Source organism: Maniola hyperantus, chromosome 17 (assembly GCF_902806685.2).
Source record: "Maniola hyperantus chromosome 17, iAphHyp1.2, whole genome shotgun sequence".
Lineage (NCBI taxonomy): Eukaryota > Metazoa > Arthropoda > Insecta > Lepidoptera > Nymphalidae > Maniola > Maniola hyperantus.
Genome location: NC_048552.1, coordinates 1,299,017 through 1,320,602, shown reverse-complemented (window position 1 = coordinate 1,320,602; position 21,586 = coordinate 1,299,017). Strand labels below are relative to the sequence as shown.

General features: G+C 37.8%; 2 protein-coding genes across 3 annotated transcripts in view; both read right to left on the bottom strand.

The window, feature by feature from the left end:
* LOC117990099 (uncharacterized) overlaps window positions 1-21,586 on the bottom strand; it is a 278,450-nt gene that overhangs the window by 24,942 nt on the left and 231,922 nt on the right. Inside the window, exon 4 of one of the 2 annotated variants that reach the window (XM_069504362.1) lies at window positions 17,334-17,469. In XM_069504362.1, coding sequence (XP_069360463.1) covers window positions 17,334-17,369 — 36 coding nt within the window. In that variant the 5' untranslated portion in view covers window positions 17,370-17,469. Of the gene's footprint in view, window positions 1-13,531; window positions 14,011-17,333; window positions 17,470-21,586 lie in introns of those variants that run through there. The other variant, XM_034977545.2, reaches the window with a different exon arrangement.
* LOC117990200 (arrestin domain-containing protein 17-like) overlaps window positions 1-21,586 on the bottom strand; it is a 436,990-nt gene that overhangs the window by 205,014 nt on the left and 210,390 nt on the right. The window lies entirely within an intron of this gene.

Genomic DNA, 21,586 nt, shown 5'->3' with positions numbered 1-21,586 from the left:
AGCGCATCAGCAGGGTGTGTTTGTTTCTTCATTGTAATCTAAGAGGAGTGATAGAGCATAGCACAGCACAGTGCAGCATAGCTCAGTGGCTGGTTACCCTTATGGCCTGCGCAAACAATGGCACGTAAAATACAAATGTGAAGTATATTTCCCTGCTAAACTCAGCTTACTAATTAGTAATTACTTTCAATCGCGTTGGAATTCGTAATTCGTATGGATTCTCAATGTGCTGGAATGACGACCAGGTCAAGTGCAGCGTTGGCAGACCCCCCAAAAATAGCCCGCGACAGGTTGAGTTGGCAATCGGGGTATGAGGCGGGGGAACGTCCCACACACCCGTATGTCATCTATTCCGCTCCGGGTTAGCGCGGAGGCTGTGCGGGTGTGCTGTGCGTTGCCTCCCCGATTGCAATCTCGACTTATCACGTACTATAGATGGTTAGACGACATCTAACGAGTCGCAGCGAGCTGCTGGATTCCGGCGGCGCAAGACTGTGGCGTGTGGAAGTTACTAGAGACCTATGTCTAGCAGTGGACGTCTGTCTGTTGATGACGACGATGGATTTCATTCCTATAAATCCAAACCAGAAGCAATTTAGAAATACGGTCTTGGACTTCAATAAGATGGAGTGATTTTTTTGTATGGTAATTAAAAAAAATATGATTTTTACTTATTTGTAACACGAACGTCACGCTGTACGGAAGGTGAATAATGAGGTCACAATCCGTAAACGACCATTTTTTTTAAATTTTTTAACATAAAAATAGAGTAGGTAATTTCTGCGGAAAAATATTTTATATGTTAAAAAATTGATTTTTTTGTCGTTTACACCATGTGACGTCATTACCTAATTGCTTTCCGTACAACGTGAAGTTAATAATTAAATATTTTAAAAATGAATAAAAAGCATGATTTTTTAATTATTGTCTTTAATAATGAATTCTAGGCTTATTTAACCGGTATGCAAAAAATCCCGTCATTTTATTACTACAGTTCAAGACCCTATTATAGATTTTCAAATTAACCTGTCTACTTTGTTACCTATTATGAAATTCAATGGCCACTTATTGGTCGAAATAATTATTCGTCTCAGTAGTTAATTTAGGTGTTTCTAGGAATCAAATGACTAATGTATTAATTGTTAAAATCATTTTATTTTATATTTGATCTCTGTAATAATATGGGTACAATTTGCCTGAAATAAATAACATTATTATTATTATTATTATAAGCCTTCTTTTCTATACCTGTCTACTTTATTGTTATGAAATTCATTGGCCACTTATTTGTCGAAATAATTATTCGGCTCAGTAGTTAACTTAGGTGTTTATAGGAATCATATGACTAATGCATTAATTGTTAAAATCATTAAGCCTTCTTTTCATATGCCGCAGTTTATTAATTTTACGAGTTCGTCTAATTAATTAAATTATTTATTGGAATCTCCAAGTTTCTTCTCGGTAGGAAGGCATTTTGAACCAGTGCCAGTGATAAATTCACTTGACGATTCAAAAGAACTATGAAGCTTTGTTTGGGTAAAAACTTAAATATCTGACTGTCTGATCTATCAACGCACAGCTAAACTACTGGACGGATCGGGCTGAAATTTGGCATGCATGATGCAGATAGCTATGACGTAGACATCCACTGAAAAAGGATTTTTGAAAATTCAACCCCTAAGGGGGTGAAATAGGGGTTTGAAATTTGTATAGTCTACGCGGACGAAGTCGCGGGTATAAGCTACTTATGTGTAAAATGAAAAGGTGACTGGTCCGCCCCTTGAATAACCCCATGTTATAATCCTATTATGACATAGGTAGGTAGTGTAGGTACCTAAATATTCACTAAGAAATGATTATTGAAAATTATTGAAAATGTAGTAAAATAGGTGTTCGAAATTAGTGCATTTCGAGATCACGGACATAAGCTAGTTAAGTATAAGTTATAGTTTTTAGATTTTGAACGATTTCTGTGGTCACGTAGTTCAAGCATAGCTTTTAGTTATTAAATAGTAAATACCTTGTGACTTGTGAAGATTTGAACAATGTGAGTCATCTATTAAATATCCAAACAATGTCCGACGACATTGAGTTATGTATATCGGGATTAATCGAGAATATATATGCCCTTTATCTCATTTCCTTACCGCCACGCCCAGGGTTGGCACTCGCCGGAAATTATAAACATTTTTATTTATTCTGACAAAAGTTAGCTCTTGACTGCGATTTAACCTGATGGTAAGTGATGATGCAGTCTAATATAGACGCCGGCTAACATGGAAGGGTTGTAGCGTTTTCATTAAACCCACACGGGCATCGTAGTTGGAGACTTTTGAAGTTAGCCCCCTTCCATTTTAGACCGCATCATCACTTACCACCAGATGAGATCACGGTCAAGGGCTAAATGTATCGGAATAAAAAAAAGAAGTGCCAAGTGGCAACCTTGTCCCAAAGTTGGTCTATGAATCAATAAACGTACATCAGGTGAATAATGTCCCACTACACAACACTACCCGAGATATCTTTATTACAATGTATTTCCACTAATATCTGACGGCGACTCTCGCTGGCCACGGTAATGAGAGAAAGCGACAGGGCAACAGGTAAATATTATACTTGTTGGCCTTAATTACTTTACTATCAATACGGTAACAATGTTTCAAGAGACAATGGTACTGATTCTGAGCACAACCTAATTTTATCGTATTCGCATCCTCTTCTTACTAATGTAATATGAAAAGCACAGACGCAGTTTGACAGTTAGACTACTGTTTAAATTTGTAGCGTGCTTTAAAATTTAGAATCTCATGTTCTGTCCCTTAGCATTGTTAAAAAGAAAAGGATGCAGATACTCTAAATTTAGTTTAGAGAAAGACAACGGAATCGGTGCCAATGTTTATCGAAGAAAGAAAATCCGGGTAGACATTCTTGCCTAGTATAATTATTATGCATCTATCTTAGAATAACATCTATGTATATTGTGCGTACAAAGTGACTACTCATCTCACGTTCCTTTTTTAACTTTATGTACTGAGCAGTGAGCGTGAGAAGTCAAAAATACGATTTTAGTCAGAGACAGTGCTCTACACTGTACGTAGTTAGGCCCTAGGTTAAAAGGTCGTCGTGGACGTCATTTACCACGAGATCAGAGGCGTTGGACTTCTGTGTCTCTCGTTATACTGTGACAAAGTGTTGGAAAATGCAATTGAAATAGATAACTTAACAGAAAGGGTATAAAAAGTCATCACCACTCGTAAGAGAATATAATTTATTATCACCACTGCAGAGTATTGAAATTGATTTATAAGACATTGCAATCTGTCCAAGGCAATAAGGACTGAGCGGTTCCTTTATACGGATCAAGCAATAAGCTTTAAAGTCCTTTATTTTTCATTAGCCCAGACAAGAAGGACTGAATTAATTTAGCTGTCAGGGTGGGTAAACAAAAATGTGTCATATCTCATGTGCTAAATCCGGTAGAAAATTATACTTATATGCGATACGATGGGATTAAAGGACCATCATGATCACCCCCTTTACCGGCTCACTGCAGAGCACAGATCTACTCTCTCAGAGTGAGAAGGGTTTGGACTTCCTTTGAGAACATTTTGGAGAACTCTTAGGCATGCAGGTTTTCTCACTATATTTTCCTTCACCGTTAAAACAAGTGATGTTTAATTAACTTAAAACACGCATAACTCTGCAAACTCTGAAAAGTTAGAGGTGCGTGCCCGGGATCGAACCCCCGACCACGCGTCCCCAGGACGCGGATATCCTAACCACTAGGCTATAAAACCTTTTTACACAAAAAGGAGGACAATGTTTTCAAGGTTCATGTGAGTTTCTTTGTTCCACCATAGTCTAAATGCCTGAAGGATATATCGGGTAGGATGTTTAGAATCCTTACATCATCCCCAGTGACATAACTATAGTTGACTACTATGGTCTGAAGTCTGAACCTTCAGATTGGTAAACTTCACTCATCTTTGAGAACATTATGGAGTGTCTAGTACTCGATTTTCTCATGACGTTTTGTATCTCGTGCTAGTAGGTAACTATAGGTAGTTTTCGTATAAGTTTAACTATTATCTTCTTGAAAATTTCTTAAATATTAATAAAAACTAAACTGTATGTTATTATCCCGAACAAACATGAACTTTAGTTTATTATATGTAGTGACAGGAAGGGGGGGGAGGGGGGAGGATACCACCACGTCTGTGTCCCCATAAACCTACTTATTCAACCTATTTAACATTTAACCCTTAATTTAACCCTTACAATACCAGAAAGCATGAATGGGTGATGTTTACCCCAAGTTTACCCAAAAACAAACTATTGACAGAGCCGCTTCCCGCAATTCAAAGGGGACCGTGTCGTCCCAATATTTGGTAAAACCTTCGACAAACAAGTGGGGCTCAATGGGGCATGTAAAACATTTGCCCAACACCTTGCGGTTGGTACTGGTGAGATCGATTTCCTGTTGACACTCGATAAGGGTTCCAACAAACATTGTAAGGAATGTTAACACGTTAGGACACCCGTATGATTACTTTCTCAGTACAGCTCTTGCAACTCACGATGGTAAGTGATGATGCAATCTAAGATGGAAGCGGGCTAACCTGGAAGGAGTATAGCAGTTATAGGCAGAGTATAGGCGTCGTCGGTACGCTAAATCACTTGGCGGCACGGCTTTGCCGGTAGGGTGGTAACTAGCAACGGCCGAAGTCTCCCACCAGAGCAGACCAGAAAGGAGGATAGCGAGAATGGAACAAGGAGGGTTCAAGCACAAGTTTATATGAATTATAATATAAGCGGGATGATGTACCAGTGTACCTATAGAAACCGATATCAGGCATGAGTTTAATAAAACTGCCGTACCCCTTCTAAGTTAGCCTTCTTCCATCTTAGACAGCATCATCACAATTATCACCAAGATTGCAGTCAAGAGCTAACTTGTAATGCAATAAAAACCTGTCGGTTAGGCTTTAGGATGCTAAGCTTTATATAGAGAAACCGCTACATGAAAAGACATTATAAAATTTTTCTACCTTAAAATTTCTCAAAAGAATTATTGAGAGCCACCATTTTTGAAGTAGGTACCTGATAATAAATTTATGTAACACGCGTTTCTTATCTTTCTATAACTTTTTTATGCGTTGCTATATGCATTTTCCTCAATCGATATTTTGGTTATATCATTCGATAAGAAAATAAAAATACTTAATTGTTATTGATTAATGATTATGTAGGAATGAAGTCGACTGACGAGATAATTATAATAAGCAAACATTATGTTAATAAATATTAAATTTTCGCGCTTCGCTACCTGTGTTTTTCCGTCATTAAAAATAAATGTTTGGCTTATAATAAAGATTACGGTCTAACTAACAATATATCATGACATGTAACTTATCGGTTTTTATTTGTAAAAATTTATTTATGTCGTAAAACGTAGAATAGATTCCTGAAATATAAATAATAAGATGATGCCCGCGACTTCGTCCACGTGGATTAAGGTTTTTAAAAATCCCGTGGGTACCTATAATATATAATATTTTCCCGGATAAAAAGTACCCTCCAGGTCTTTATCTATGCCCATGCAAAAAATCACGTCAATCCGTTGCTCCGTTGCGACGTGATTAAAGGACTAACCAATAAACCAACAAACAAACAGTTGCCGAAATTATGTGAAAAAATGTATCAACACGACAGACAGTAAGTTTAATCCTTTGAATTTTCCATTGTGGAAGATTTTTTAAATAAAATCAATAAAATTATAAAGATTATCTATTTTGATTGACCATTATTATTATTATTTTGATCAGATTATTGAAATGCTTTATTGATAATGACATTCCTTAGATTATATTATTTTAGGTATAAACTATGGGTCCGTGGTCCCACCGTTTTGACCTACTGATAGGTCTACACTATGGTATACCACCATGGAGCCGTGGTCCCACAGGTTGGCCTCCGGTATAATCATAATTATAATCATTTATTTTGCTTGAATATGGTACATGTAATCTCTCATATATTTACATAATATGTTTACATTTACAAAAATAATATAACAGAAATAACAAAAAATAAAATAACAGTAATAATAAAAAATAAAATATCAGAAACAACAAGAAATAAAGTAACAGAAAAAACCCAAATAAACATAAATTAAAAATGTGATAAAACTAGATATTCCCGCGACTTCATCCGCGTGGACTACACAAATTTCGAACCCCAATTTTACCCCCATAAGGGTTGAATTTTTAAAAATCCTTTCATAGCGGATGTCTACGTCATAACACCTGGATGCTACATTTCAGCCCGATCCGTCCAGTGGTTTGATCTCTGCGTTGTCAGTCAGTCAGTCAGTCAGTCAGCTTTTATACAGTGTGTAACCAGAACGCTGGCAAAAACAAAGACAGATGGTGCTGATGATTACTGATATGATACCACAAAACGAGAAAAAAATATTAAAAAATCTTATAATTTTGCAAAAGTCTATGATATATTTTGCAAATAACAGATCTGACTGACGTTAGAGGTCAACATACGTTGCGTAAGTAGGCCACGTGGAGTCAATACCGCGTCATAAGTGGGGCATTGACCTGAGTTTTGCACGCTAAACATTGCGGGTTTGATAAATACTAAATTACTAAAACTACAAAATGAGGTATTGGATAGTAGTTAAAGTAGTATAATAACAATAATGCTAAGTTTTTGCTAGCGTTTTGGCTACATCCTGTATAGATGGGTTTCATTAAAAAAATGTTGACATAGGAAACTGCTGACAACAAATCTAGAGATAACCACATCACTGCATAGGAACAAGCCGTAATTCGACATTAGCGCAATGATGTACCTACCTATCATGATAATGATAATAACAATAACACTGGACAGCTTCAGAGTTCAGTGTCAATGTCAAGATGTGGTCAAGATCAAATCAAATCGCCCGTGATTCGTTTTAGTTCATACCGGTATATGCCAGCCTAGTCGGCCCTAGCGTGTGAACTGGTTATTATGCCGTCCTAGGCCAGGAACACTTGTATCGTAAAGTACCTAGTGCCTCGCGACTTCGTCCGAGTGGATCATAGAATTCGTTGGAGTTTATCAAATTACTTTCTGTTGGTGGTTTTTTTAGGGTCCCGTAGATACCTCAAAAGGAAAAAGGTACCCTTATAGGATCACTTCGTCGTCTGTCTGTATGTCGTGTCTATCTGTAATGTCCGTCAAGACAAAGGAATCAAAACTTAGGGTACTTTTTTAGCGTTTAAACTATCGTGAGTGATTTCCATTATATGTAATATCTCTCAATGTCTATACGCACGTGTTTAGTCGACGTTAGCTCGACTAGTAGCATCCCCCCCAGGGCCCCAGATGGGTTCAAAACTAGTCGGGCTAACGTCGACAATAACGTGAGAATAGCCGTTGAGAGATATTTCCCGGTGACCAGAATCATACAGGCAAATAGGTGTAAATTTGTAAACCACAAGAAAACACAAATGTGCGCGGGTAACGTGCGGGTGAGCGGGCGTCCCCCAGCCTCGTGCCCCGATTGCCAGCTCAACTTGTCGCGGACTATACGTTTGTATGGAAAACGTTGGGGTCGTCCTAACGGTCCTAACAATGTTGCTGATGGCAATAAATTCTGTATTAATATTTTAACTGTACTTCACTAACGCTGCCCTAGGTTATAGGATCCGCTTAATATTTAAGCTATTATATTTTAAGTAGGTCATTATTTAGCAATAATCTATGGAGCCTATTAATTCATACCATAGTGTAAATACATACAGTGAGTCGACGGCCTGGATAATCGTGGCCGAGCGGACCGTTGTAGGTCCTACGTATAGTACATCGCTCAACAACTGATGTAGTACTGACCAAAATCTTTACTAATATTATAGAAGGTATAGTTTGTAAGTTTGGATATAGGAGGTAACCTCCGAAACAACTCATTCGATAAAATAGCTACTTTATTCCTGAATATAATTATCTTCAATTCAAAAAGTCGCTGTTATTATACAATTGGGTATTTGACTACATCAAAAATAAATTATTTCTCAGTGATTATTAAATAGAGGGTCTTCCAAAATACGTAAAATCCACGTCCTTTGTTGGTTTTAAGTGTAATAACCATTTTAAATTACCGATAAAACTAAAAAAAACACGTCAAAGGATTGTGACGTCAAACACCGGTATTTCATAGAATCTCGCATACTAAGCGCGCGTTTTGACGTTTGATAAAAAGTTACGGATTTGACTAGTTGTCAAATACCGTATTGAAGAATATTTTAGTGACAATGTTGCGTGGGAACTAGTAATACACTTTGTTTTGCCGACTTCTGCCAGTAGGCATTCCCTCCCGTCTCGACCCTGTCTGGCCGCGCAAGATTGCTTTGTCTACACCAGTTACGGATATTCTGATCTGCAGCCGCAAATGTGGATCATTCGCAATAACTCACATATCTGCATCCGCATCCGCGTAAATAATTTGATTTCATAAAACGTACTTAGTACTAATTAAATTGATTGCACTTAAAATTGAAATATCTATAAAAATCCTGAACCCACATCCGCATCAATGGACGTCAAAATTTTCGTATCCGCAACAACCCTGGCCTAGAATCCAGAGGTATCTGTCGACCGACTGTATGAAGGCTGTCTTTAGGCTGCGCTAATACCACCGTGGTGGTGGTTCTGTGCGTTTTACGACTCGCGATATTTATGGTGGTCTACGTTAGAGTAGGACTTTTACTTCTTCCTTGTGTCTTTCAAAATAATTTACTTATACTATACGGAGTTTTATAGGCGTGCGAGCAGATTGATAACGGTTACCAATTTCAAAGAGGAAAACTTTTTGATGACCTAATAATGAGGTTAGTCGCCAAATCAGACCCTCGATAGCACAACGTTTAAAGGAGCGGACTGAAAACCGAAAGGTCGACGGTTCAAACCCCACCCGTTGCACTATTGTCGTACCTACTCCTAGCACAAGCTTTACGCTTAATTGGAGAGGAAAGGGGAATATTAGTCAGCATGATAACCTTGGCTATTAATATTCTTTTTAAAAAATAACCAACTAAGCTGGGTAGCGTTCGGGAATCTTCGAGATGTCTTTTCGACTAAAATTCCTTAGTGCTTGATGACCAAATTTTAAGAAAAGTGCGTTTTGCTAGTGAATACGTCATATGGGTTTGAGACATGGTCGCTGACTATGGGCTTTATAAAAAAGCTCGGATTCACTCAACGGGTGATGAACTCTATGCTTGAAAGAAATGAGGACATCCGTAGGAGAACTAGAGACTCACTAGAGGTCCACGTTTCAGCTCCATACGTCCATAGATGATAAAGTATGAAAAACGTAATGTTTTGAAAGTAAACGGTTAGGAGTCCCGGAAAAGTAAATGGGATTTAAATGAATATTTTAAAATTGCAAACAGCATTAACGCTAAAATGCGAAAATGTATGATTTTTTTAATTACTCGGAAGTTTTGTTTTCGAAGCTGACCTTACTATTGAGGTCGAAACCACCCCTTATGTACCTCTATGGATCTTACTATCGAATAGAGACATAGATTTTTCCTCCTATCGCTCTAACCTTTATTCGAATATTAGAAGTACTATAATATCAGTATTTTGAATGCGATCTTCAAAACTATCTAAAATAAGTATTTTTTTGAAATTATTTTCCCTTCTTTTTCATTAGTCATTACTAACTCGTAGTGTCATTTGTCGCTTTGAATATAATATAGATAACATTAATTTTAATTAATATTATTATTATCTGTGCATACTGCATTCTCGTTTACAATTTGAAATAAACGGTCTATAAATCATAGATATTTAATAATAATCAATATACCTACTACATATATTCAATATTATGATGGAAATGAATTCGCACGCAGAACAAATGATGCATTTGCGTATAAATCTGTTAGCAACGTTTAAGTGAGCCCCCTGACCCCTGACCCCTCGTAAACATAGGAACAATGGGCGTAGGGGCAATACATTGACCCTAGATTAAGTTACAAGATCGATACTATTCGCTTACTCCACTTTGCCAATTTGTGCCAGAATTTACTTAGCTTATCACAAAGTACCACAAATACCTACAGATTTGTTTCGTTGTTGCGTAAAGAATCAGCCTGGCTGTTCATTACGAAAATGCGGATATTATTACTTTCCTCCTCCCCTCTCCTCTTGTAGGGACTTCCACACGCCACGGTCTGCGACTCGTCTGATGTCGTCCGTCCACCTATTGGGGGGTCTTCCAACACTGCGTCTTTCGGTGCGAGGTCGCCATTCCAGCACCTTGGGACCCCAACGTCTATCGGTTTTACGAACTATGTGCCCTGCCCATTGCCACTTCAGCTTCGCAGCCCATTGAGCTATGTCGATTACTCTAGTTCTCCTACGGATCTCTTCATTTCTGATTTGATCACGTAGAGAAACTCCAAGCGTAGCTCTCTCCATCGCCCGCTGAGTTACTCTGAGCTTTCTTATGAGTTTGTTTGAACTTAAGACCTCTCAGTTTTCAATCCAACCTTTTTACCGTTGAATTATTGAGGTTACATATTGAAGTAGACATTATCAGAGTACCGATACCTACAGTACGCGGCAGAAAATAATGTACATCGGCCTTTAAAATGACATTTCGGCTTTGTAGAGCGTTGTCTGTGTAACTCATACCTATATATGACGTTTTGTCGGTCTCAACGACAGGGACAATGCTCTACAAATCCGCTATCTCCTTATAAAGGTAGATGTGCATTATTTTCTGCCGCGGAAATTGACAGACTTCACACACCTTTTGAGAACTTTATGGAGAACTCACAAGCATGCAGGTTTTCTCACGATGTTGTCCTTCACGCAAGCGATATTTGATTGCTTAAAAAGCACATATAGTCTGAAAAGTTAGAGAGGTGCATGCCCAGGATCGGACCCTCAAACTCTCGATTAGGAGGCAGACGTCACGTCTTCATTTCTGTCCGTAAGTAATGAATCAACCAATATTATAACAACGTTAAATATAATAACATTATGGAAAATGCAGTAACAAAATAACATACCAGTCAGCAGTAAGTGAGTATGTTTTATGTACTTAAGAGGAGATTCTAAGTCACTCGCTCCATACAAACCTAATTTGGTTTCTTATTTGAACCAATCAAACTCGATGTACAGTCATCATCATGATCAACCCATCGCCGGCTCACTACAGAGCACGGGTCTCCTCTCTGAGTGAGAAGGGTTTGGCCATAGTCTACCACGCTGGCCATGTGCGGATTGGTAGACTTCTCACAACTTTGAGAATATTATGGAGAACTCTCCAGGCATGCAGGTTTCCTCACGATGTTTTCCTTCACCGTTAAAGCAAGTGATATTAAATTACTTAAAACGCACATAACTCCGTAAAGTTAGAGGTGCGTGCCCGGGATCGAACCCCCGATCTCCGATTAGAACCACTAGGCTATCACAGAAAATTATGTACATCGGCCTTTAGAATGACATTTCGGCTTTGTAGAGCGTTGTCTCTGTCACTCATACCTATTATAACGTTTTGTTGGTCTCGATTCTCGACGACAGAGATAATGCACTACAAATCCGCTATCGCGTTCTCGTTCGAGGTCTCATTCGAGTTTTGTTTTTCTCGATTGAAAATTTGCCATTTTTGACTCTTATAATTATAAATCGACTAGCTGATGCCCGCGACTTCGTCCGCGTGGATTTACATTTTTCAAAATCTCGCGGGAACTCTTTGATTTTCCGGGATAAAAGTAGGCTATGTGTTAATCCAGGGTATAATCTATCTCCCTTCCAAATCTCATCCAAATCCGTTCAGTCGTTTTTGCGTGATTGAGTAACAAACATCCACGCTTTCACATTTATAATATTAGTAGGATTGTAAGACCATGACAAAATCATTTCGGTTCGGGAAAACAATCCTTACAAATATTCAGCGTGTATAGAGATATCAATGCCAAACTACGTTTGTATGGAGCGAGTGGCGGAGAGAGCTCTCTTAACTCTCGAAGAACAAATTAACTCTCTTTCGAGTCGCGTTTTGGTTAATTTCATTTACACTTTATTTATACCGGCTTCGATCTCTAACGTAAATAGAAACACTTCCATGCATACGAGTATACAAGGGTGTGCACTCTGACTTTGCTTAGACTTAACTCAGAGTTAAAACAAGACAGATGTATATCTCTCACATAAATCTGTCTCGTTTTAACTCAATCTTGAGTCTGAGCAAAGTCAAAGTGTGCTCTATGGGTCTCAGCCTAAGTTGTACCTACAAGTTAGAAGGCATTCTGATTTTCATCAGAACTGAAAATGATTATGGACGTTATTTAGGCTATGGGATAAAACTATAGCCAATTTTTAGGGATCCATAGTAAAAGAAGGAACCCTTCGTCCTATAGGTAGTTCCAAGTCAAGTCAAGTCAAGTCAAATTATTTATTTAGAATAGGTAGGGACCTATCATAGACATAATTTCTACCGAGAAGAACTAGCAAGAAACGCGGCGGTTGCTCTTTTCAAAGATTCCAATGCTTTGTACCAAGGTATACCATATTTGGCGCCATGGTATATAACCAATCATGTACTTACCTAAAGCAACTAACTAACGCAAGGTTACAAATTTACAATCATAACTATTAGCCAATAAAATATAAGCTCGGATAATATCGATTTCTAAATTACAACCAATATAAAAGTTCCATAGAATACATAATGAGGCAATAGCATTAAACCTAGCCATTTATAGGTTAATTCGAATATCAATCGAGACCTCCTGCTGGTAGGTAAAGGCGGAAGAAGTACGTGTATCTATATGAATTGCCAAACTGTACCTAAAATCCAATATTTGACAACTAGTCAAATCAGTAACTTTTTATGAAACGTCAAAAAGCGCGCTTAGTTTGCGAGCTTCTATGAAATACTGGTGTATGACGTCACGTCGTTTGACGTGCTTTTTTAGTTTAATCGATAATTTAAAATGGTTATCACATAAAACTAACCAAAGGACGTGGATTTTACGTATTTTGGAAGACCATCTATTTAATAAGAATAACTACCAGAATTTGGATTAAATATTGTTTATTTAATTGCGTAAATAGGCAGGCATATCATGCTATTCAAATAGGTCGTTAAATAGTATCTAATAAATAATAACCAATAATATTAAAAGGTAATTAAAAGCACTTGAAATCACTGGCGCCAATCGTCTATAAATTTATGATAGGTATATTGGCATCGCTAGAAACAGGTAAATTATGTAGATAAACTGCATCCAAATAGATATTTACAATTACATTAACAAAACAAGACGAATTTTCAGTTAATTTAAATTGTTATTCTAAGTTTAATTCAGAAAGTAGCTCACTAAATGTAGAAATTAAAATTGCGAATATAGTACCGAAATATTAGAGACGTAGAGTATACGAATCCGATTTTTTTTTAGGTTACAAAGTTAAAAATTCCTAAATATATTCAGGATTTAATTAACAGAATATGACTTACCATTTCAATTGCCACGAGCAAAAGTAAATTTATCCAAGAATTTGAATAAATCATACATAAAATTTGAAACTAACACGGCCGTTCATTTGAGGTCCATTAATGCACCACATTCGAGTCACTTTTATAAAAGCACACTAAATAATAAAATGAAATTTAAAATGTGTAAAAAATATTTTAATAATTCTGTGCGTTACAAAAAATATCACTAGACTCGATAACGGTAAGAATCCAGAGCCTGGAAGCAAGATTTAAAAAAATAATAACACTTGACTGCGCAGTTCTTTTTCCATTTGGTTTTTCAATTTTTAAATAACGAACGCAGAACTAGCGCGCGCTTTTCCGGCGCGTCCATAGACACGGGCGAACTTTTTTTAGCTTTCCACACACGAGTGTTGCTTCTACAGGCCGGCGCTACACTGGCCGTGGGCACTGCCGCTGGTCGTAACAAAATAACTTCGTGTTTAGTTTTAGCTGTGAGTAGTCGCCTGGAATGTCTACGGCCTAACGCCGATCGCGATAAAAGTACTTAATGTATGCAATTGATTGCCTTTTATTGATTTGTTCACTTGCGGAATTTAAATATATTCAGACCGAGAATAAAAGTGTCATTTTGGGTAGTTATGTAGTCCAGTGGGGTGATTGTCTAACTCAGTGTCTAACACTGAACGATAGCCACAGAGCTCATTTTTTAATCCGTTGAAGGTTTTCTACGAAAAAAATATTTTACTACCACCCAGTGAAGCAGCAACGTAGAACCAACCAACCTCGGTGGCTATCATTCTGTGTTAGACACTGAGTTAGCGAATCACCTAGCTGTGGTGATATCCTACGGCCTCTTATTCGAAAGGTCGGGCATGGGGGTGACACGACGTACATTCAACTAATACAAACCTAATGTATGGAAAGCGGTGCCATCTAGCGCTCAGGAAGTGCTAAATTAATTCGCATAGAGCCTTAAAACTGTACTAGATGTCACTATTGTGCAATTAAATCTCACTCTTGTGCATTTAAATCTATAAGCAAAAAACCACAAAACGATAGATTCTTGTTGAACGATAGATTCACGTTGTGGTTTTCTGTTTTAGATTATTTACACAAATACTTAATAAACCCTCAAAAGTAAGCAAAGGTACTATAGGAGCTAGATACTAGGTGCGTAGGTATATATATACTTATATAATATGCTAGCGCCATCTAGTGGAGAGGTCGTGTAGTTAAAAAAGGCAGATTAATTAGTGGCGCATCTATACCAGTATATTATGTATCATCTATGAGGTCGGGGGTTCGATCTCTGGCACGCTTATTTTTTGGAGCTATGTGCGTTTTAAGCAATTAATTAAATATCACTTGCTTCAGTGAATGAAAACATCGTCTAGTCAGGAAACTTGCGTGCCTGAGAGTATTTTTTTTCTCTTTTATTTGATGCCTCATTCGAAAAAATAAAAAAAATATTTTTGGAGACCCCCACTTTTTTGCATGTACCTAACATCCGTCAGGTCGATTTTATTCGTATAAAATGTGGCCTATATCACCCGTACTATAATAAAGAATCGTTTGACACCTGATTCATCAAAATCGGCTCAGTAGTTTAGGCGCTGCGGTGGAACACACATAAAAGCAAACCTACATAGACTGCTAAAATCCCTTCCTTTTTAGTTTGCCGTAGTCTGGTAAAAATAATCTAACCGTAAAATCTTCTTACATAATAAATTGAAAGTTTACGTCACGTTTAAAAAATAAAAACATAACTAATAGATAGTGTTGTGAAATTAACGCGACACCCATTATAAAGCCATTACACATAATTGGAGCAGTCGATACCGCTTCACACGAGGAACGAGACACTTAACGGTCATTGAGCTATAGCACCATAGAGACGTAGACCTAACATTGGTAAAATAAATAAATAAATAAATTAATAAATAAATAAAAGTTTATTCAGCTCACAAAACAAGAAAAGACAAAAAAAGCAAAACATACAAACCAAATGTTACAAATTAAAAGTCCAGCAAATTGCTAATGCGCGTAGCCGCTATTTTCGTGACCTCAGCACTAGACTGAAGTTTCGAGCTGATGGTATATTTTTATTTCGGCTGACGTCAAAATGACGTCATTTCGATGTTAATGAGACATGGTTTCAGCGCAATAGCAATTTGCGGGACTTATACAAGATTGCCTGTCTGTCGGTATTCTACAGGATATACCTACTTCGGGGATTGTACTAAGGAGCTATTTGGGTTATTTGACCTATACTCTATCTACGAAGAGGAATTAATATGGAGCTTTCTGTTACGTAATCCCATACAAATGATAAAGACAAAAAAGTCAGTGGGCGTTAATAATTTTGACTGACCAACCAATCACCAAAATACGCTATGTTTTCCATACTGATTAGGTATAATACGCGACAGGTCGAGATAACAATCGTGGTGGGGACGCCCCGCACACCCGCACAGCCCCCGCGCTATCCCGGTGCGGGCGAGCGCGGGTGAAGTGCGGGTACATAATATAAAAATGTTTGTTATCTAAATATATAAAAGGAAAAGGTGACTGACTGACTGACTGACTGACTGATCTATCAACGCACAGCTCAAACTACTGGACAGATCGGGCTGAAATTTGGCATGCAGATAGCTATTATGACATAGGCATCCGCTAAGAAAGGATTTTTCAATATTCAACTCCTAAGGGGGTGAAATAGGGGTTTAAAATTTGTGTAGTCCACGCGGACGAAGTCGCGAGCATAATCTAGTACATTATAAACTTTTTCAAGCGCTTTTGAATTACCACTAGTTCGAAATGCCCTTGTTTCTTGCTGGTTCTTCTCGGTAAAAAGAACCAGCAAGAAACTCAGGGGTTGATCTTTTCAGTATTGCAGACTCTAGCGTGTCGCACCTCTGTGTGAGAACTACCAACGTAACGTTGTTGCTATAATTCACGCTGTTAACATAACATTCTGACGATATCTAAACCTTTATGATATTTAATTCCTATGTTTATTAAGTAGACTACAAACGTAACTTATGTAATAACTTAGATAGGTGCATTAATGTTTTGTAAGAAAATTTCTAAAAAGTTTTATTTGAGTTTCTTAATAATAATTTATTCCTGAAATTCCTGAAAAGCCGGCAACGCGTCGGCAGTTCCTCTGGTGCTGCAAATGTTCATGGGCGGCGGTAATCACTTATCATCAAGTGACCCACCTGCTCGTTTGCACGCTATCTCTATTTTTAAAAAAAATCGAATATCGGCGGATTAAACTTTTTTTCCAAAGTAGGCGAATAAAGATTGGATATTTACATGTATTTATATGTTGGTCATTTACAAGTTAATAAGGGTGTATTAAACTACTGCTAAAGCTGTGATAGCCTAGTGGTTAGGACGTCCGCCTTCTAATCGGAGGTCGGGGGGTTTGATCCCGGGCACGCACCTCTAACTTTTCGGAGTTATGTGCGTTTTAATTAATTAAATATCACTTGCTTTAACGGTGAAGAAAAACATCGTGAGGAAACCTGCATGCCTAAGAGTTCTCCATAATGTTCTCAAAGGTGTGTGAAGTCTACCAATCCGCACATGGCCAGCGTGGTAGACTATGACCAAAACCCTTCTCACTCTGAGAGGAGACCCGTGCTCTGTAGTGAGCCCGTGATGGGTTGATCATGATGATGATGGAACTAAAATATTAATGCAATAATTACCTGGATTATTTAAATGATATTAAGTATGTATATTTTGTGAACTTTCGATTACGACGAACGCAGTATAATAAGCGCCCACAGTTCAGTTTGTGGCTGATACTCACCGCGAGCAAAGTGGACAGGGCGCTTGCCATGAGCATAGTAGCGCGTGTCGCTACTGGGGGCAGGCGGGCGGAGGGGCGCGCGCGGGCCCCGTCCGGCCGCCCTCCGGCCCTCTACCACCGTCGCCACATCGCGCACCTGCGAACAAACAACATTCTGAACTGTAAAATCGCTATACTGTGACATACATGGAGATCCCATAGCCTTTCCCTTCTCATTATGAGAGGAGACCCGTGCTCAATAGTGGGCCGAGGATGAAATGTCAAACTGAGATAATAGACGGAGAAAGGTAAATTCCACGTTGAATACTTGGGTAATGAAAATTCAAAGTGGATTCAAATGCTCTAGGACTAAAAGAATAGTATGAAGTGAACTCTTCAAGCATAGTGATTCCTATTTACTTATGTTATATACTTGGATACAATTTAATTGTAGCTTTGAATTTCAATGTGTAATATACTCGTAATATTTTTAAAATATTAAAGTTTTTTTTTTCAAATTTTATGGAGTTTTAGAATAGTGTTCTCAAATTTCATGTTAAGGGTATACTCAAGTTTTAAGGGTATCTTGAATGTCCTGGTGTTTAATCCAAGTTAAGCCAAGACAGAATGATTTCAAATCGAGCTTTATTTGCTTTGATTGATAGACTGGCGATCAATATTGGACTTTATTCGTCGTGTAATTAAATGAAATTGCAGATAGGCCATTGTAATTAATACCTACAGGATAGGCCAGCTGGATAAATGGATATTTGCAAAATCTGTATTAGATTCAAAGAGCTGTTTAAATGAGTATTTTTTTTATATTTTGTTAGTAAACTTATATCTAAATTAAAAGTACTTAAAAATATTAAAATAAAACATACAAACTTAAAATTAAACGTCGCCAAAAAGTCCGCCCCTGGTTGCCCCTGGGCCAAAGGTGCCCATTAAGCTGGCACTATTGCCACGCTGAATGGCGATGGACAACCTTTGGACCAGAAGGGCGATTGTCTAAAACCTGCATCAATCATTATTACAATCTCAATTGTTCTGATTGGCTGAATTTGTGCGATTCTTGTTGCCACAATGCATTGTGGCCAATAGTGAGCGAGCATTAACCAATCAGAGATGATAGCGATCGTGACATTGTAGCTGTCAAACAACCGCGGTAGGGCCACAGGTAGGCCCCAGAGCGCGGATCGCAACCTCGCTGTTTAAATAAAAATATTAAAAATAAAAATTGGTATCATTTTACTATATCGACCGATATGGTATTTTAAGATAGCCAAGTAGGTATAGGTAATAATATTTGGTTTTATAGATCTGTTCCAAGACTCAAAAGCCCTAAAAGGCTCACAAAATTTTATTATATTAGATGTATCAATGATAATCACATGTTTTACTTTAAACATACAAGAGTTTACGATTTTCTTTAAAATAGATGATAAAATAAGTGATAAAATTTACATTTTTTATTGCGGAAATAAGATAGGATACTATCGTAGTAAAGATTGTAGCAAAGTTATTTACGAAAACAAAACAAAACTTAACTGAATATATTTAAAAGATTGTGTTAGGCTATTCAAAATCAATAAAAAAAAAATTAAATTCAGATACAAGTTAGCCCTTGACTGCAATCTCACCTGGTGGTAAGTGATGATGCAATCTTAGATGGATGCGGGCTAACCTGGAAGGTTTTTTTTTATTAAGCCCATACCCCTTTGGTTTCTGCATGGCATCGTACCGGAACGCTAAATCGCTTGGCGGCACGGCTTTGCCGCTGCCGAAGCCTCCCACCATACCAGACCAGAAATTTAGAAATTATAAAATTCCCAATCCCTGCCACGAATCAAACCCGGGACCTCCCACTAACAAGACCACAGCGCCTTACCATTGCGCCAGGGAGGTCATCTGATATTATTCAAAATTAAACGAAATGAAAATTATGCAATACATCGGACAGAGTTTCAGCAGCATTTCAAAAATTTGCGACGCCTACAGCTACCAGTATCTATGTTTCATGACACAAAAATGTGTCTAACCTAGAAATCCTTATCAAAACTGATAAAGGGTGTAAAGTTCAATAAAAGTAACATCCAAAATTAAATACGGCATGTTGTGACGAACTCAAAAAACTGCAATTCATTGCAATTCATTGTAATAAATATATCTTTTTTACGTCATCAATAATATCACACACCTCCTTTGAATACGAAACTCAAATAAGATATGGTATTTTTTGATAAAAGCATGCACGTGATTTTAGCAGTTAGTAATTAAGGAATTAAGGTCATATTTCTTTGTACTTTTTATATAGGTTATATTAATAATCTGTTGCCAAATGTTTGTAATTGATGTGCTTATCTCGATAATCATGGCGCCGGCGTTTATCGAAATAGGGACAGAGAAATATTTGTATTATGATTCATAATAATAAACACATTGATGAATTAGTACATTCTTTCAAGAACTAATGACGATTTAGGTAAAATATTTCAGGGATAAGCCCGTAACAATCGAACCAGTAAGAAAAAACCAACCAAGTGCGAGTTGGACTCGCGCACGGAGGGTTCCGTACCACGTTACCACGTATATATCACGTTGGTTGTATGGGAGACCCCTTAAATATTTATTTTATGATATTGTTGTGTATTTTTTGTTATAGCCGCAACAGAAATACATCATCTGTGAAAATTTCAACTGTCTAACTATCACGGTTCATGAGATACAGCCTGGTGACAGACAGACAGACGAATGGATAGAATGAAGGATGGAGTCTTAGTAATAGGGTCCCGTTTTACCCTTTGGGTACGGAACCCCAAAAAACCTCAGTCTCACTCGCACACGAAGGGTTCCGTATCATCGTACAAGATAATATAACACTATGTACTTTTTTAAATTTGCGTGGCGGCCATTTTGAAACTTTGATTGTATCTTGTAATAGCGGCAATAGAACTAAGTACACACTGAAAACTTCAACTCTCATGAGATTACATTGGTTCATGAGATACAGCTCGCTGACAGACAGACGGACGGACAGTGGAGGCTTAGTAAGTAATATGGTCCCGTTGGCACCCTTCGGGTACCTACGGCCTACAGTAATTAAAAGAATCGCAGACGAAAAAGGAATCTGAGAAAACATATCGCACCCCTAGATGAAAAGGTCACTAAGTCAAAAAGTGCGTGTTTTGAGTTAGTGGCATTTGTGATGTGGCCACCATATTATTATTAGAAAGGGATACAGTACGGTTATTGAGGCTCTCGCTCCTTCGTCACTTATGCTTATGAAGTTATGACTTTGCCGTTGTCGGGTAAAAACATATTTCAACAACGTATTTCCCCACTTCATGATTATGATACCTGTGATAATATCTAATTATGATCATATTATTATGATTAGCTATAAGAAAAACATTCGCACTCTGTTATCATGATGATTGCGATTTCTATCAAATACTAATTGAAAACTGAACAATGCTATCATCTGATAATATAACTTCGAAATAAAAAGAACATTACTAATTACATGCTAATTTATGAATTACCAGATGATGGTTTGTCCTTCAATCACATCACAACGGAGCAACGGATCGACATGATTTTTTGCACGGGTATAGTTTAAGACCTGGAGAGTGACATAGGCTACATTTTATCCCGGAAAAACATAGAGTTCCCACGGGATTTTTAAAACATAAATCCACGCTGACGAAGTCGCAGGCATCAGCTAGTATATAATATCTCACACGCAGTGGCGTGCACAGACTTTTAAGCTAGGGTAGGCATTAGTTAGGTAGGAACCTGTTTACTGGCAGGTCATAATGAAAAATATGCATTGAGCTGATACAACTGGGGTAAGCAGTGCATTTATGCCTCTATGACCTGCACGCCACTGCTCACACGGCTTTACTCACGTGTTTAGTCGACGTTACCCCGATTAATTAAGAGTTAGTTTTGAAAAAGGACCCCGGATGGGATCGAAACTAGTCGGGCTAACGTCGACTAATCACGTGAGTAAAGCAGTGAGAGATATACTCGTACTATGATTAATAGTCGCGATTATTGACTTTTAACAAGTAGATGTTCAGAACTGTGGACCGTCGGTAATGTATAATTACCGAAGCCGAACTAATGGCTTGTGAAATGCCGATGACTGATGGTAATGAATTGCTTGCGCCAATGCCGCTCGTAGTGATCGATATGGTAAACGAGGCAATTGATTTCGAGGCAGATTCAATTTATACGTTTAGTAAGCTAAATTTAAAAGTTAGTAAGTT